The sequence below is a fragment of the Pezoporus wallicus genome, unplaced genomic scaffold (assembly GCF_028554395.1).
Source record: "Pezoporus wallicus isolate ANWC-B61680 ecotype Strahan unplaced genomic scaffold, APGP_CSIRO_Pwel_v1 contig_2870, whole genome shotgun sequence".
NCBI classification, from domain to species: Eukaryota; Metazoa; Chordata; class Aves; order Psittaciformes; family Psittacidae; genus Pezoporus; species Pezoporus wallicus.
The window spans coordinates 25,690-39,792 of record NW_026636990.1 but is presented as its reverse complement, the minus strand read 5'-3'; the positions used below and the strand labels follow the sequence as shown (position 1 = coordinate 39,792).

The 14,103-nt window shown below is 40.8% G+C and overlaps 1 protein-coding gene across 1 annotated transcript; it reads right to left on the bottom strand.

Moving 5' to 3' along the window:
• Positions 1-10,293: 10,293 nt before the first annotated feature.
• On the bottom strand, positions 10,294-12,374 carry HSPB3 (heat shock protein family B (small) member 3). Its single transcript, XM_057402630.1, has one exon. The coding sequence runs from the start codon at positions 11,124-11,126 to the stop codon at positions 10,677-10,679; it is 450 nt and encodes a 149-aa protein (XP_057258613.1). The 5' UTR covers positions 11,127-12,374; the 3' UTR covers positions 10,294-10,676.
• Positions 12,375-14,103: the final 1,729 nt, after the last annotated feature.

The window sequence follows — 14,103 nt, the reverse complement described above, 5'->3', positions numbered from 1 at the left end:
CATCTCTTGCTTGTTTCTCTGATGTAGTTCAAAGTTCTCAAAGGTCTTTGTGTCAAATAACTCATATTTGTCTGGGGGCAATTCACTGGAGTGCTACAAGACCACTGCTTCCTTTCATTTTTAGTTTTAGTGCTTGATTCATGTGGTTTGCTTCTGTTCACTTTTTTGTTAATTTTTCTTAATTTTTCCAACATTAAATATCATCACAGTGCTTTGGTGTTACTGTTGATTGTCATGTGTACTTCACATAGTTCTAATATATCAACTCACCCCAGCCTAGCATTTTGGCCCCAAGTTGTTTTATTGCTCAACTACAGAAGTCTGTTTTAATTAGCTAATACCAATAGTGCTGAAAGAACCACATAGTTCACCACACAACCAGCCAGCCCAGTGGTATGCATTCTTGTTGCACCACCTGTGTCACCATCTCCAAACCCAAGCACTAACTTTGCAGCAGCAAGTTTACAGAGAGCAATTCCAAGTATGAAGTGAGAAGGGTCCATCTTCCCTCAAGAGAAAGCTGGCAGCCCCCCAGGATGGTGCAGCTGAAGACCTCAACTTCAGACGAGTCTCCTGGGCTTCCCCACCAGCACCCTTGTGGGAGCACCCTGACCTGGTCTGGCCATGGTTACTCCACACAGCAGGCTCTGATGAGCTCCTCAAGCCCTGTGTCAACATCTGCTAGTGCTCTTAGGACTGTCAAAGCAGCGTTCTGCTACTCCAGTTGGTATGACCATCAGTGTCTGCCTTCAGCACAGCCATGGCCCTCTTCTGCCAAATGCTGAGATTGCCATGGCACCTGATCCACAGTCCACATACTGCCCTCCACCCAGCTGGGCAACCTAGAGCAAGGACTAAAACCCCAACAGGATGTAGTTGTTGATAGGTTTGACCTTGGTCTTAGATTTCATCCCAAATTCTGACAGCTGCAAATCAAGATAGGTGATTGGGGTTTTTCTTTCCTTCCGAAGTTACTGCTAACATTGATCTGGCAGTCTTGTGCGTTCATGCAACTCCTCACAGGTTCAACTACAGAAAATTAGCTCCTGATCTGCCTTTCTTATACCGCTTACTGTTTCATATAAATTTTACAGCACTCGGTTCAACTCCTTTCCCAAACTTTTCTGTCCTATTTGTCTCAGTTTCAGTGCCCTTAGCCATTAATGTTGTTTTCTCTGAAACCGTTTTTTCACGAGGTGACCAGTAGTGGAAATAATGCTGCCCTACTTGATTTGTGTAAATTAACACATTTAAGATTTGCTTCCATTGAACATCCTGGAGTGACAAAAGAGATGCCTTGCACAGCTGCACAGCCAGTTCAGGGGTGGGATTTTGCTGCTGCAAGTGGTCATGTCAGGCTGTGGTTGTCATGGCCAAGGCAGGATGAAGAGACAATGTTGAGGTAGGTGTCTAGCTTACCTCCTTGCGGCCCATGGTGGAGGTGCCAGCTGTCCTGCTTTTCCTGCCCCCTTAGCACGCTGAATCTGATCTGATCTGATCTAAATACTAATAAATTAGTATTTACTAATATTAATATTAATACTAATACTTAGTCTTACTAATAAGTACTTACTAATAAGTACTGGTTCGGTGTTTGAATGGGCACAAGCAAAGGCATCAAGTTCAACAGGGGCAAAACCTGCTACCAGGAGAATTCGAAGGCATAAGAACTGTAAAACTAATGAGAATAATATGTTTTAGATAAGTAAGTATAAACCAGTGAGTAGTTACTCTCTAAAATCTTTCCATTTTATCTTGAGATTTTAGGAAAAATCAAGTTAGATGAAATTGGGTCATGATTTTTCAGGCACTAATGCCATCAATAAGTCAAAATTATGAAAGGAAAAAGTGTGTTATATTATTTCCCTAGTGGACAAAACTGCAAAGAGAATTTGGAACAATAACAAGGTTGTAAGTGGCATTTTCCATCTTTCTTCCACCAGTGTGCCAGCTCTGAATACCACCATGTGCAGGCAATCTACTGTGGATATTGAGATTAACATTTTTTAAAACTCAACAATTATTTTCAAGAAAAATAACCCCCAAAATTTAGAAGGCATCCCCCAAAATATTGTTAAAGGATTAGAAGAAGCTGGCTTCTTAGGCCCTCGGTAACCATCTACAGTGCCAAGTAGAAGAGGTGGGTTGATTGAGCTTTGTTTCTTGTTCAGACTAGCAGCAGCAAGGATTTCAAAATAGGAATGGCACATAATGACTTACAGCATTTTAGCTGCACAAAACACGTTACTGAATGCTTTGCTTGGCTGGGAATTTCTGTCTTCATGGGGAATCAGATTTTCAGAGTCAAAGTGAATGTTATTGTGATCTTATTGAGACCGATAACCTACAGTTCAGTGAAAATGTCTATTATTCAGTGTGTTCCTAGGGATCTATAATTTGGGGGTTGGAACTTAAGGCCAAACTAAAGCCAAATGGCTACCAATATGTGTGTATGGGGTATCTCATTGTTCTAATTTGGAGTTAGGAATCTCAAGACCCTTGAAAATCCATGCAAATGAGGTGTTTGAAAGCAGGATGATTTATTTTTCTGTTCAGGTACAGAAGTTCAAAATAAAAAAAAAGGTAACTTTGGGGGGAAAAGGTAAGGATATTAGGCTATCTTGAATTAGGCAAAAGTGAATTTGTAGAGGATCTGGAACCAAGAATAACAGAAGTGTGTATCAACCTGTGTAACTTTTTCTTGAAACTCCTAAACCTTTCCTTCTTTATTTTGTAAATTTTCCTCTATGATATCACTTTGCTGCTTTTGTAAGAAAAACAAAGTGATTTTCCATGAGAAAGGATGAAGCTCTGGTGGAACTTAGCCTTTTCTTTATGACGATTCCCTTTTGTGGACCCTGGAAAAACTGTGTGTGTGGTTATTAAACAATGTTCTAGTAGGACACACACTGAATAGTGATTTGTGCAAGGAAATGGTTAAAAATATGCCGGTTTTCATCACTAAAATTTCTAAGAGCAAACTCAATCACCTGCTTACTTAGTATGTGATTGATTTTGTTGTTGTTTTTATTGTTGATATTTGTATTATATCTCCAGATGTTTGAGTTTTTTTTTTTGTTGGTGGTACCGTCTCACCATAAATATAAATTACTTACTTTTTTAAAAACTATAGAGATGGATAGTAAATTTCACTTAAAGGGGGAAGAAACTGGTTTTGTTCCATTTCTACATCATTTGTAACTGCACTGTTGCAGCTCAGGGTGCCTGGAAGGGCTGCCACTAGAGGGCACGAAATGATTTTAAACACTGAAGTTACCGTACTAAAAGCAAGTAAAGACTGAACTACCAAAGCAGTGAAGAAAATGCAAGAAATGCGACAAATATGTTACTCTAGGGATATTCTAAAAACTGGATATCCCCAGTTTCTAAAAAAAAAAATCGAATATGGTAAGCTTTTAAGTGTTTTGTAAAAGCACACTTGAAAACATAAAACAGATTTCAGAAATAGAGACACACTATAGTGTGCTATGAAATTTAGGAAAAGATGCAGTGGGATTTAGGAGAAACAGTATTTTAAAGCCAGGAACATAAATTAGACATAAATTAGACTTTTTTTTCCAAACTATGTTGTGTAAAATTAGAGATAATTGAGCAGAAATGCTGAGGTTCTTGTTTGACCTTCTTGATATGTATTGGCTACCTCAGCACCAGCCTGTGTAATAGATGGCTATTACTTAGAAATTCTCCACCTTCCATTTAATATTGCTTGGAATGTATATCTGTCTCCATTCCCTGTCTGAAGAGATAACGTTTCATAACCATGTAAGGATGCTGTCAGGGTAAGCCTATTATGTATGCAGTTCTTCCATGCTCTGGCAGTGGGGTATGTGCTAGACAGACATTCTGATGGCTCTGGGAGTCCTCTGTGGTTAAAGACAAGTGGGCCTGGGTCGACTGCCAGTTCCTTGACATGCATACAGGCAAAATTTACCTCCTAAATGTAAAACTGAGGTACAGTAAAGGGGTCTGCATTAGCCTGCTGTGCTTTAGTCCCAGCTGCACAAGTCCTTGAGAAGTAATCTCAGTCATATATATATTGCAGTCCAATACCTTTCATGATAGCAAATATTTTATAAAAAGCAAGACTGTGAGCTAAGTGGGTAATTGGTAAGGAAATCCCGGTGAGGCCAGCATTATGTCCATGTGCCATATAAATGTAGCTAAAAAATAATCTCAGAAATAAACACATTGTATAGGATGAATAAATTAGGATATAGCAAGAATGAAGTATTGAGCATGGATTAATTTCCCACATGCAGGTATCTTTATCCTCACCAAGGACAGAGAAATTGCAGAAAGGACCTCCTTAGTGGGCTCTGTGCCTGTGTTCACCCTAGATTTTATAATGAGAAAATAAATGCTGCTGGGTTCTAGAAATCCATGTGACTTGGATTCTTGGATCCATGGAATTTGGATTTTTGGATTCTTGGCTGAAGAGGTTAATGTCAACCCTGAAATTGCTCTGGCCATATTCAGAGAAATGGCTGGCAGAGCCACAGAGAGACAGGAGAAACAGTTCAGGACTCCCTGTCCAGCTCAGTGCTAGCATGGGGGTCTTGGGTCTCTGCACCATGGTGGGCTGTAGCCTCACCACAAATACCATCAACCTCCTTTAAAAGTAACACTCTTTAGCCTCCTTTAAAAGTAACACTGATGCCAGCATTTTCAGGGGGAAGTATGTCTAGCAGTCACTTGCACAAGTAGAACTGATGTAAGCAGAGAATCGTTTACAGTTCCCCTCATGCTCCTCAATGAGTTTACTCTGCTTTGGGCCACTGTCGACCCCACCAGGTACCTCTCTTCTGCTGACAAAGCATGCTGCTGTATTTAAGGTGCAGGTGGCTCACTGCTGGTAGCTCGTAAGTTTCTGTCTGCCTTGTAAGAGAAAGTACAAGAATTATGTTTCAATTTGTCACCAATGCCCTGAACACCATTTTGTTTCATCAATTTTTCATTCTAGCTGTGATGTAATGCTACCATCTCCAGTTAAGATTTCAACTTATTTGAACCCAACATTCAAACTCAAAATCAGCTCATTCACAGACAAAAGCTATGCCTGTTCTTAGCATCTACACCAGTGTACTGCTGTGGTGTCTGGGGAACAGCTGACTCCAGTCTCCAGGCTAAAAGGAGAGTGGGATATCCTGGAAATTGAGGAGTAATAGTAATGATAAAGGAATTATTGGCCCTGAAACCCAAAAAGTGTTCTGATCCCATCTTACCTCTGGTGTGCATGTGGGGAGGGAACCACTCATGTGGTCCTGTTTGGAAATCTGAATCAGTGACAGGAGCAGCCAGCTGAGCACTGCACTACCTTGGTACTGTGGTGGGCAAGGGTGAGGTGCCAGTCAGCTGCACAGCGGCTCCTGGGTGAGGAAGTCTTGCGGCACCAGACTAGCTCCATGCAGAGCAAACAAGAGGAATTCTTGCACATGTTGACTAGTTTATGGTGAATCAGTGAACCAGCTTGAGTTGATGAGGACTTGACTGTGGAAATTTTGGGGTGGCTAGTTCAGATATAGGGCACTCACATGTTAACCTCTATGTCATCAGCTCTGCCTAGAGAAAGTGAAAGTTCTGGAGATTCTGACATGGTACCTCTGCTTTCACAGTGCAAATGTACAATTAATGGATGGGAAAATTGAAGGGATGTGCAGTTTGAAAGAAATGCAGCTGGGCATTGTAGGTGACTTATTCAGTCATCCTAGTACACCAAGGGTTTTGCCCATGTCCTTTTCTATTAAAAGCCTAGATTTCTTAAAGTTATTTTGAAACATTTTTCTCAGCCCTTAAAAATGCTTGCTTTATTAGGAAGTCAAGTATTTCTTGCAGGAGGTTTAAATACTATGCCTAAAAATCTTTATACATTACATGTGCTGGTTTTGGCTGGAGTAGAGCTAATTTTCATCCCAGTAGCTGGTGTGGGGCTGTGGTTTGGATTTGTGCAGGAAGCAGTGTTGATAATGCAAGGACATTTTAATTAACTGCTGAGCAGTGCTTACAGAGTCAAGGGCTCACACCACCGCACCAGCAAACAGGCTGGGGGTGCATGAGGGGTTGGGAGGGGACACAGCCAGGAGAGCTGACCCCCACTGACCCAAGGGGTATCCCACACCATATGATGTCATTCTCTTCTGCAGAAGAAGGAAAAGGGAGCATATGGAGTTATAGCATCTGTCTTCCCAAGTAACTGTTACACATTCTGTTTTTGCTTTACCATTAAACTGTCTTTATCTCAACCCACAAATTTTGTCACTTTTAGTCATCCTATTCTCTCCCCCATCCCACCAAGGGGGCATGGGTGAGCAGCTAGGTGGTGCTTAGTTGCTATCTGGGGCTAAGCCACAACAGTATATATATGTGTATATATTCTGAACCAGTTGGAGTGTTTTTTCTGCTCGCCATCCTCACCTGAAACACCTCTGGCTATGCTCTGAGACCCACCTTGGTTCTTGTTTTTCTGTCTCCTCTCCATGCACAGACCTGCTGGCTGCTGCTTTTGCATTAACTTGCAGGGCTCAGGAGCAGCATGCTTTGTCAGCAGAACAGCTTTGTCAGACCTGGTGGGGTTGACAGTGGCCCAAAGCAGAGTAAACTCATTGAGGAGCATGAGGGGAACTGTAAATGATTCTCTGCTTGCATCAGTTCTACTTGTGCAAGTGACTGCTAGACATACTTCCCCCTGAAAATGCTGGCATCAGTGTTACTTTTAAAGGAGGCTAAAGAGTGTTACTTTTAAAGGAGGTTGATGGTATTTGTGGTGAGGCTACAGCCCACCATGGTTCAGAGACCCAAAACCCCCATGCTAGCACTGAGCTGGACAGGGAGTCCTGAGCTGTTTCTCCTGTCCCTCTGTCTGTAGCAGTATTTTTAATAACAGATGATTTTTGATTTTTTAGCCTGAGCACAGCAATGGACAGTCCAGGTTTTGGGGACATGAGTTGGCACACAGGAACAGTATTTCTGGCTCCAGAGTTGGCACGAGTGGAGCCAGCTCAGGTATCTCCAATGTTACCTGTCGGTCTAAGTCCTTAGACTTACCCCTTGTATTCACAGTATAGTGTCATTGAGATGCTGTCCACTGGAGGACAAGGGCCAGCCATTGTCTCTGGTAGTCAAAAAGACAGAGGTCAGTGTCTCTTTCCGATGAGAGGAGGTGCAACCAATATTTTCAGAAATATTCATACTCCCACTGAAAGCCAAATCTTGTAATGTTGCTCAGACAAAAAGTACATTTTGATTCCTGGCTATGAATCAAGTAAGGAACACAAGAGCTACCCCTCTTTGATGGAGTGTTGCCATCATGATACTGCAAGGGTTTCCTTTCCTCTTTTCTTTAGGGCTGAAGCTGAGTGGTTACTGAGGACTGATGGGTATCAGCCTTGGCTCACTGCACCACAAGCATCAGATTGTTTAGAGAGATCTCAAATGCCCTGGATGCAGCAGGAACTATAAAAAGGCAGTAAGTCCAAGGCATTTGTGGGCTTTCTGCCCACAAGGATCACATGTAAATATATGCTCATTACCTTGCTTTTGGAGACTAGTGCTGATATTGAGACATCTATGAAAGCATTTTTCACAGTGCTTAGGTTCATGCATGAAATCATCTTTGTCCATTTTGAGGAGCAGTGTGATGAATCACAATGGTAATCCTTCACTGATGGGAACTGAGAAGGCTCCGTAATACTTGCTCTGCAAGGCTTGCATCAGCATTTATCACTTATTCTAGGCCAGGATTTTGTAGGCAGCCAACAAGAGTGTCTTAATTTAACCAGACCAACATGACTTAAACCTGTCTTAAGCTGTAGATGTTCCAAAATCCTTTGCTCTAGATAACTTTCTCATTCTGTTGTTCATGAGCAATATTAGCATCTTTCTCCATGACGTGCACATTCAGTTCTAATCAGATTGTAAAAGGAAAACACCATATACAACATGTGAAAATAGCTCTTTCCAGACAGTTTGGAAACACTCTGACAAGTACTTTGATAACTTTTCAATAAACTGCCACTAAACAGAGGAGAGAAGCACTTGAAGCATTTTCCTCTGCATTGCTCTTGGTGTTAAAACACAGGAAGCCAGTGGAAGGTCTGTAGCCCAGTGTGGTCCCTGGGCCAGGGCAAATTCCCATTCACCCAAGGAGCATGGACATAGGCATTGGCAAAGCTTTGGATAAAAGAGAAGGCAAAATCCACCTGGGTCAGTGTGTTCCAGTGGTTTCTGACTGGCAACTTGAATAAGTACAGTGAGTGAAGAGACCTACCACACAGAACAGCCAAATGCCAAATTCTAAATCCTATTTTGTGAGGCATACTTGTGTACATAAGCAGGGTTGTGTGTATCCATGGTATTAACATATATAGAACAGATGATATGATTTTGGCTGTCTGGCCTAATTCCTTGCCAAGTTTCCAGTAGCTTAATCATGATCTAATTTGAAATAATTAAATCAGTTATGGTTGTTTTTTTTTTAGAACTGCTTTTTCATCTTTAGGCTATGAATACCATCAGTGCAGTCATGGCTAGAATTATTTTTATAATTAGCTATAATTTTAAGTGATCAAGTTTACAAAATTCTCCATAAACAAAAATCACCAAAGCAGATTACTAACTGATGATCCTGAGCTCTGTCCCAACAGTTGTGCCATAAGGTGATGTGGCAACCATGGGCCTAAACTTGTGAGCTTTTATACAGTTGGTGTGTAAAGTTTAAATCCAGACTTGCATCTAGAATTTATTTTTTTAATCCGTGTTACATCTTCTGTCACATTCCTGGCTGACAAAGCTTCTTGACCAAAAAGTGTTGAAAGTCTAGGTCTGATTTTCAAGTGTGACCAATTATTAGCTTAAACCAATACACAACTTAAACATAGGCAGTAGAGGGAAAAATTTGGGTTGAGTGGGAATATATGGACACATGTTGTATATTTGGTTTGGTTTGTTAGAAAACATTAAGTTCTTGATCTCTGCTCTATTAAAAAAATAAAATAATAGCATGTGATGGAAATTTACAATCCATACCTTATTCTGCATTACTTGTACAAATTTCTCATGAGTTTTAGAACTAATTACGAATCAAATGCAAGATTGGACTACTCACCTTCCTGAAATCAATTGCTTCAAGTATCATCATGTCTAAACAACCTAGATATAAATCTTTCTAATGGATGGACATGTGCAGAAGTACAAGCATAGGGCTCTCATTTTAAACCAAAGGAACCCTCTGGCTTCAGCTAGTGAGAGCCTGGGTTTTCTTCATAAGATTTTTCTCATATTCTTAAAATTGTATTTGGATCCAGTTTCATTTGAGTATGGTTTTGATTTGTCCAAAGAGCAGATGGCTATGATAAAGAGTCTGTATTTAACTTGGCACTTTCCATTCCACATTCCTTTACTATTCATAGCACAGCAGTCATACTCATCTGCAGTACACATAAAAGGACGCAGCTCAACTTGCAGCTGCAGATCTTCTCAGATGTTTGAGAATTTACAAACTTACTTACAGCATTATGTTTTTTAAATGGTGGGAAGACCAGATGCTGATACAGTGCATGGATTTTTTCTTTTCGTATCTATCACTCTCATGAAATGAGAGACACTGGGACAGAAATTAAACCTGTGCCTGTATTAAGAAAACCTCTGCACTTAAAATGAGTCGTATAGAGCCCATGTTCATATGGGTAGAGTTGGACTAGACATAGCCAGAAAAATTTGCTTTTGAAGACCAAGTGTGGGATTTTGGTCTAAACTGTCAAGCAGCAGGAAGAATAAAATATTCATCTGAACAAGATGACTACTTAAAATGTAAAAGAATAAAGGCATCTGTGCTAGAATAATGCCTTTTTATTACCAGGGGTTCACAAGGAAGAATTTGATCCTTTTGAGTATTTGTAAACACTGCATTTTTCCTCAGTTGCTAATAGATAGCAGAGTAGGTTAAATAAAGCCAATTTTCTAAATGTCTTTGAATGTTTTTGTTTCAAATTATCTGTCTTTGACAGAAAGTATAATTTCTACTTGCTGTGTTTTCAAACAAATATAGTCAGTGATTAACTTTTTTTCTTCTAGTTTCAAACATGCAACACACTTCTAAAAAGTAATCTCTCACGGGTTTTTGTATACAAGCTTGAACTGTGGAAATAGTTGGGTTTTTTCCTGGTAGTATCCTTCATTTTGTCTGCTTTTCCAGTCCCTAAGGAAGAAAAAATTCATCTCAAAAATTAGAAAAGAGATTTTTTGGTACATAGATTAAATTTCCATAAGACTCAAACTCTGTCTATTTCTTCTTTAATGATTACGACTATGTATGACAAATGCTTATTCCTTAGAAATACAGCTCCTCCTACTGAGCTCATAAATGTGTTTTATTTTCAATATGTTATCAAGTAGATTTATTTTTCTCCTGCTGTGATGAGCTTAAATTCTCTGCTGTTAAAAAAGCCTGGCTTTTCAACACGTATGTTACTGGAGGCAAGCAGTCTGACACTTCACATCAAACAATGAACTCAGCATACTGAAAAACACATACAAAGATTTTCCTTTACTGCAATGTAAATACAGCCACATGCTTACTACACTCCACAGCATTGCTCGAATTATATTATTTTGTTATATTATGAATGGTTTTATCTCACCAATAAACTATGGGCAAGGTTCTAATTCTTTCCCACAGAGTTCTTCATTTCAACAACCAGAATGCCATCATGGCAGAATAGTGCAGACAAGTCTTTGTTCTCCACTCCATCAGGTAACTTGTATTGTCTGGTAAAGCTTCTGGATATGAAACCATGTTCATCCATCCTGGGTCCATGCTGAGCCTTGATCAGGAGCCAGCCTTCAAAAGTCTGAATAATGATATCTTCGGGGCGGAACTGCACAACATCCAGCAAGACCTGGAAGCCTGTGTTTTCCTCCTCCTGGCCACTCTTCCCAGCCTCAGCTGTACTTTCTGCAGTACACCTTCTGTTGCTCCATGCAGCTGTAGAAGGACCTGGCAAAGCATATAAAGAGTGGTCCAGTTTGTGTCCTTCCAGCTCTTGGACAGCAAACTGCTCTTGGTAGCGTACAGGAGTTTCCACCCAGTGTCTTATAACAGCTTCTGCCATCGCAGAGGCAGAAAGGTAAGTTGCTGATCCTGTCGCTTTGGGGAAGCTGTAGAGTCACAGCAAACTCTTCCCAGTCATATGCCTTACCCGCAGACTAGTTTATAGGTTCATGTTGCCTTTCACTTTTAGCACAGGCAGAGCTTAACATTTAATAGGGCATGCTGTGCTCCAGTGACTGGAGACTGGTTTCATCTTTTATCCACTAACAATAGAGCACTATTTATAGTGCTGAGGTCTTGAGTGGCTTCAACACATGCACAGCTCTCATGCATAAGTAGTGAAAGCAAAATTTTAATGAACCTCTGATTATTGCAATATTATGCTGTTTGTTGTTAAGAATAATGAACAGAAAAATAATGTGAAAGATTTTTTGATTTAAATGGAAGCATAATGATTCTACTTTTCCAAGGGATACATAGCAATAGATACAACCTCTGTATTTCTTCTAACCGAAATAGGAAGTTACTGCAGTAAGAGATTTAATTAGCTTGACAGTAGGAACAGAGAAGCTTTCAGATTAGGCAAACTATAAAATCTATCAAGTGCACTGGACATTGTTGTAGAAGTTGTACATAGGTGAAATACAAGCATGGTTAACCATACTATTGGCAATAGGAGGGAACTGTAACCATCCTTGCCCAATCTGGGGGTGCCTGAAAGCCTGGGTCTGCAATCTTAGTGACTTAAAAACACAGCAGAGCCTTCTCCAGCGGGACACAGAGTCACAATCAAGAGTGCAGGGGAACTACAGCTAAAGCCCATGCTTCACAGCTTCCAGGAGAGGGCAGAGCTATTTGCCCCAGCAGAATAGTAAAGATAACTCAAAATCCTTACTGCTACCACATTGTCTTAGTAACCTCCATCTTCTGAGGCTTAACAGCTTGAATGGATGTTCCTACCTACTGCATGTGTCTGGGGAGCAGGACTGGTGACCTAAAAGGCTCTCACTGTTGTAATCTTCTTGCTAGCTTGGGAGCGCAGGGGAAATAATGCCTACAAGTGTTAAGAGTTTAGTTTAACTAGACCTAAGAGGAAGGTGCAACGAAAAGACAAAAGCATTCCCATATTTTAGTATGTTTGCTAAAAAATCCCTCTAGCTGGACTTGGTAATGTAAAGCAGAATGCATTATGGCGATTGATGGTGAGAACTCTTTATTTCCCTCAGTTGCAGTAATGCTAGAAACAATCAAATGAGAGACTTTCATTCCTTCTTATTTGGCTATTGTTGTTCAGAGCTCCGTCTCTCTCTTGTCCTTACATCTTCCACTACCATGAAAAGGGCACATCAGTTTATATGGGATCTTTGGTTGCTAATGGACTCACAAAGGAAGAGGCAGTTGAATTTCGATAGCTGTGAGAAATGAACTTCTGCATCAAGTCAATAGCAGAGCACAATTACCAGCCAATCCTATCATTAAAGTTCTAAGGTTGCTAATTTATTTTAGACTAATGAAAGCTGCACGGCAAGGTAAGGAAATTTTGAAAGGTAGATCAAAGGTTCAACATGACTTACATTAACGGCCAACCATTTAATTGAATATTGTGGGAAAGAAGAGCTATGCTACTTTATTTAACTATTGGCTCTTCTCCTGTCCTCCAGAAATCATTAAAAAATGCAATTCTAAATGTATGGCTTGCTAAAATAGTGCTAAAAATAACCTGCAGCGTTGCCCATTATCTGTTCAGTAGCTGTTTTCTGTTTTGCTAATCAATGATTCACTTGGTGAGGAAACTTTAACCCTGAAGTGAAGCAGTATGCCAGGTTGGTTGTGATACTACGCTTTTAGAGATACCTGAAAATTATTGAGTCCCTACTGAATTCTGTGATGATAGCCTGACTTATTTTACGTCAGTTTTGTACTTCACTAATAAACATTCTGTGCAGGGATACCACATTCTTTTATGTTTTTTAATTTTGTTTTAATTATTCCCATCTTCTCTGGAAAAAGATAAACTTGCCTAAACTTACACTTTAAATGAAAACAGAAATCACCACCTCAGTGCAGGTCACTGTGGGACAGCTATGTCTATTTCCAGAAACAGTTGTGTTAGTCTTTCAAACGTCTATGTTAAGCATACTTGGAACTGTCTGTCTGGTCTAATGAGCACAAAAGATGCTTCGAATGCCCTTTAAATTCATGTCATATGCAAAGCTCTACAGAAGTTTATAAGGATCCTTTTCTACTGTGTAGGACAAGGAGTTAGAAATATTTTAGTCATGAAGCTGTTTAGCCTCTTCCTGCTCTTCCATCCTGCTCCCTCTCCCAGCCCCAGTCCCCTTTTCTCTCTTTTTGCCACCTATGGGCTCAGGAATTACTACAATCTTTCCTACCTCTTTGTTGCTAACACAGAGCATATGAAAACTGGAAAAAGAAAACACCCTTGAAATGCAAACATCCCAGCAAACTGGAATATTTTAGACTACTTTGTCAGCCTTTCAAGTTAAATATGGAGGTGGCGCTGCAATACTGAGGAACTTCCGATCCTAATGCAGCTTCAAATAACTTTAAGAGTCAAGCAATGCATTTTAATAACTATTGATTATTGAGGCCATTTTAAACCTTCACAGCAGATCTGGCAGGAGCGGATCAATGTCCTTAATTGCCAGCTCAGTGCCTCGGGTTTTCTTTCCCAGCTCTCCTGTGCATGTGAAAGCCCTGCCCAGTGCTGCTCCGTGGCGTGGGGAGCGCTGCCGAGCTGCTCTTTGCAAGACTTGGTGAAAGTGGGCCAGTCGGTAACGGCGGCCTTGCCCGTCCGTGCGCTCTGCGGCTGGTGGCACGTCCTTACGGTCTGAGTGCCTCCTGCGGAGTTTTAAAGGGAAGGAACGGGATCCACGGGCGACTTGTGCCGGTTGGCTGGGAGAAGCGCGGGGCAGTATAAATGGGTCACACCGCCATCTTGTGGTCAGATCAAAAAACAGCTGCAAAAGAAGGCACACTCACTCGGTGCGCGCTCACACCGAGTATCGTTACAGGTC

What these genes read in the sequence shown, in the direction of transcription:
- HSPB3 (XM_057402630.1), bottom strand. Translation starts at nt 11,126, where the DNA reads ATGGCAGAAGCTGTTATAAGACACTGGGTGGAAACTCCTGTACGCTAC.